Raw genomic sequence first — 4,348 nt, 5'->3', positions numbered from 1 at the left:
CGTAATCCACGCCGGTTCGTTGAAATGGACGCGCCGGAGTGACCCGTGCCCGAGGAAGACTGCCCATCGGTGGTTGCGGCGTGGCGGCTCGCCATCGGGTGCAAGTGACGCACCGATGCAGCAGCCGTTTCACCACGGCTCTGCCTCGTGGAATCCAGTGGCGGAGCCGGAGAGTACCGAGCGTAAGTTGCACTCCGCCGTGGAGTGTTCGTCGGTGGCAAGACTCCACGAGCAGGCGAGTGAGCCAGGACTCCGAGGGAGCGATCATTGGATGGCGTTCGTCGTCCGGAATCAGAGCGTGTTTGAGTCGCCCTCCGACTCTGAGCACGCCGTGATCGTCGAGGAAGGGACTCAGCTTTGCAAGTAAGCTGCGGTGCGGCACAGTGCGGCCGGCGGTGACGGCCCTGATTTCCTCCGGATAGTGCAGTGATTGCACCATTCGAAGCCAAAGGACGTGTGCCGCGTCGAGTTCTTCCGGAGTGAGTGTTGGCGCCCGATCGTCCGGGCCGTGATCGTTGGTGCGGGAGGTGGTGCGTCGCCATCGTAGGCACCACGCGGTGACTCGCAACAGTCGGTGCAGTGACGAGAATCGAAGGAGCGTGTCGGGCTCCGTGTCGATCCTTCCGACGGCGGCTTGCACGACGGCCTTCCGTTCCGGCATCTCCGCGTCGGGGATCTCGTCGCTCTCGGCGGGCCACTGGGTTCGGTCCTCCCGCAGCCACGGTGGACCCGTCCACCACAGCGGATGGCCGATCAGCTCGCTGGGCGCGATCCCCCGGGAAGCGCAGTCGGCCGGGTTTTCTCGTCCAGGAACGTGCCGCCACTGGGCCTCGGGTAGAGTTCGCTGGATCAGCGATACCCGGTTGGCCACGAACGTCTTCCACCGGGATGCGTGACCCCTGATCCAGTAAAGTGTCACCCGGGCGTCGGACCAAAGGAAGATCGGTGCTGTGGACAAGCGTAAAGTGTCGCGAGCGTGTCGCGTTAATTTAGTGAGCAGTGCGGCCGCGGACAGTTCGAGTCGAGCGAGGGACACCTGTCGAATCGGGGCTACCTTGCTCTTTGCCATGAGCAAGTGCAGTGTGGCGGAACCGTTCCTCGTGACGCGGAGGTAGACGGCCGCGGCGTAGCCTCGCTCGGACGCGTCGGCGAATCCGTGGATCTCGACTCTTGAATCCGCTCCGCTGTCGAGCCAGCGGGTCACGCGAACGAGTTCAAGCCGCGGAAGCTCCTCCAGGAAGCTCCCCCATTGTTGAGCGTCGGCCGACGGAAGAGGGGCGTCCCAGTCTAGCCCCTTCAGCCAGGTGGACTGGATGAGGATTTTCGCTCGGATCACGACGGGGGTGAGCCACCCTAATGGATCAAACAAGCGTGCGGTTTCCGAGAGGACGCGCCTCTTTGTGAATACGGTGATTGCGCGCGGACGAATCGCGAAGGAAAATTCGTCTTCCGTCGGGTGCCAGCGGAGGCCGAGAGTGGAGTGTCCGTCTGTCTCCCACACGTGGAGGGCGCGTTTAAGGCGGTGTTCCTGCGGGATGCCGACGAGAACGTCTTCGGAGTTCGCGGCCCACTTGCGCAACGGAAACCCGCCCGCCGTGCAGAGTTCGCGCAGTTCGGTTTGCACGGCAACCGCGTCGTCGATAGTGTCCGCACCGGTCACGACATCGTCCACGTATCGGTCGTCCTCGAGAGCGATCGCGCCACGCGGAAACCGAGCCCCCTCGTCTTTGGCGAGTTGCAGGAGCGTGCGAATCGCGACCCACGGTGAGCACGTGAGGCCATAGGTGACCGTTGTCAGGCGGAGAACGCGCACGAGTAGTTCGACGGCACTTCGCCACAGGATCCGCTGGTGGTCACGATCTTCCGGGTGGACGATGATCTGGCGATACATCTTCTCGATGTCGGTGATCATCACGTAGCGGTGCCGACGCCAGCGCAAGAGCACGTCAGAAAGTGCCGGCAGGAGATTTGCGCCTGCGAAGAGGTGGTCGTTGAGCGAGTCTCCGGAGCTGGTGCGTTGCGAGCCATTAAACACTACGCGGAGTTTGGTGGTAGTGCTGGCTTCTTTCAACACGCCGTGGTGTGGGAGGTAGCACACGCCGCGAGTTGTGTTCTCGTCCGACGGTGCTACGGCTTCCAAGTGCCCGAGGTCCTCGTACTCCCGCATAAACGAGCGGTAGAGCTCTCCGAACCTGAGATCCCGGGCGCACTTGCGTTCCATGGCCTTGAGTAGTCGCTCAGCGGGCTTGCGGGTCTCGACGAGGTGCTCCGGCGTCGAGGAGAACGGCAGTCGGACGACGTACCGGCCAGGGGGTGTGCGCTCGTGAGTGCGTACAAAGTGTTGCTCGCACTCCTCTTCCTCGGGGGTGAGCGCGACGGAGGCGGGAGGCTCGCTCGCTTGCTCCCAGAAACGGCGGACCAGCTCGGCCAAGTCATGGTCGGCGGTACACTGGAGTGAGCTGTGGTGACAGTGGAGGGTCGCACCACAGCCCCCTGAAAGAATCCATCCCAGGATGGTTTTCTGAGCGATCGGCGTTTGAGGTTCGCCTCGGCGGAGACCATCCTCCAGGATGGTCGAGCACACCTCGGCGCCCAGCAGCAGCTCGACTGGGTCGTTGGCGGCGAAGCGAGGGTCGGCCAGAGGAAGCCCTCGGAGGTGAAGCCACGAGGTGCAGCACTTATTCGCGGCGCCCTGGTAGAGCGAGAGACGCGGAAGCACGAACGCGACGGCGGTGAGAGTGGCTCCGGTGGTCTTCGACTTGATGGTCAGGGACACCTTGCCTCGTGTGGATCCCGACTGGGAGCCGCCGATGCCGAAGATAGACACTCGCGTGCGCGATCGCGGCAGGCGTAGTCGCTGCACCAGGGACTCCGACACGATCGACACTTCGGAGCCCTGGTCGATGAGCACCCGAACCTCGTGAGGATCTCCGTGCCGATCGGCGATAATCACGCGCGCGGTCGCGAGAAGAATCGCCTTACTGTCGTCGGCCTTTCCGACGGCGGAAAGCGTGCTGACTTCCGCGGGGGGGTGCCGTCGCGGAAACGTACGCGTCGTGCAACATCGAGTGGTGCCGCGCGTTGCACGTGAAGCAGTTCCGGGTTGACTTGCACTTCGCCACCTGATGATTGCCGAGACAATTGAAGCAGAGCTTATTAGTCTCGACCACTGTCTTCCTCTCGCTGGCCACCTTGGCCTTGAAGTCGGGGCACCCCATGAGCGAGTGCTTCCCCTTGCAGAGCGGACACTGAGAAGGCTCGGAACGCTTCGCGACGTGAGTTTTCGCGGACCGTGATTGTTCACTCGCGGGTTTAGTGGTCTTTGGATTCGCTGCGTTCAGCGTGAGGATCCGTTTGTTGATGAAGGTCATCAACGTAGCGTGAGTCGGCGGCTCGAAGGAGTCTCCCGAGGAGGACTCCCATTCCAGCCGCGTTCGCGGGTCAAACAGTTCGACTACGAGGTGATTAAAAAGGTCCATGCCGTGCGAGTCGATGGGCCTTCCGATGCTTTCCTGCGCATTGACGGCGGACGTGACGGCGTTCTGGACGCGGCTGAGTTCGTCGGCGGTAGCGGCTTTCATCTTCGCCACGGCGGTAAACGTGGCGAAGTTGGAGCGTATCAGCTCTCTCTTATTTTCGTAGTGCTGGCAGAGCAGCTCCCACGCACGATCGTAATTTTCGCCCGTAATCGTTAATGATTTTATTATGTTTTCAGCCGGCCCCTTGAGGCATGAACGCAGATAGTGCAACCGTTCGACTTTCGAGATGGACGACTGCTCACCGATCACTGATTTGAAGAGATCACGGAAGGATGGCCAGTCCTCGTAGGAACCCGAAAATTCCCGTAATTGGATACGGGGCAGCGAAGTTCGCGACGCGCGGTCGGTACCGTGCTCCACCGGCGCGGAGGCTTGCGCGGGCTTGCGGCGATCGGCCTCGCCGGACAGGACGCTACGCTGCTGCACGTAAGCCATCTCGGCGGCCTCGAGTAAGTCTGATTGAGCGTACTCACTTTCAGCGTAGCGGCTCGAATCCTTGTAGCAGTTTCGAATCAGGTCGTGCTGACTCTCGAACTTTGCCCACAGGTCGTCGAGGATGCAAATGCGGGTCTCGATGGCGGCGAGGGTGATGTTCGCTTGCCCCATCTTCTTCAAGTTCTCTTCGGCTCTGGAGATACGTTTGAAGAGTTCGTGTTGGCTGCTGACCATGTTGCTCTGGTCGAGACTCATGGTCGTCTTCTGTTGGAGGAGGCACTCCCGAACTCGCGGTTGCCGGCGATGATCCGGCTCGAAGGACCAAAATGTTCGTGAGCACGCGGTAGCGCGAGAAAGCGCGAGGTAGAAGACGA

General features: G+C 61.7%; 1 protein-coding gene across 1 annotated transcript in view; it reads right to left on the bottom strand.

Annotated features, from left to right (window-relative positions):
• LOC112459055 overlaps positions 1-4,229 on the bottom strand; it is a 5,270-nt gene extending 1,041 nt beyond the window's left edge. The window contains exons 1-2 of the mRNA XM_025022953.1: positions 3,052-4,229; positions 178-2,981 (exon numbers count right to left, since the gene is read on the bottom strand). Coding sequence (XP_024878721.1) covers positions 178-2,981; positions 3,052-4,229 — 3,982 coding nt within the window. The remainder of the gene's footprint in view (positions 1-177; positions 2,982-3,051) is intronic.
• Positions 4,230-4,348: the final 119 nt, after the last annotated feature.

The sequence above is a fragment of the Temnothorax curvispinosus genome, unplaced genomic scaffold (genome assembly GCF_003070985.1).
Source record: "Temnothorax curvispinosus isolate PA1 unplaced genomic scaffold, ASM307098v1 QBEX01009470.1, whole genome shotgun sequence".
Classification (NCBI taxonomy): domain Eukaryota; kingdom Metazoa; phylum Arthropoda; class Insecta; order Hymenoptera; family Formicidae; genus Temnothorax; species Temnothorax curvispinosus.
Note: the sequence above shows the minus strand (reverse complement) of the source record. Positions and strands in the feature narration are given on the sequence as shown.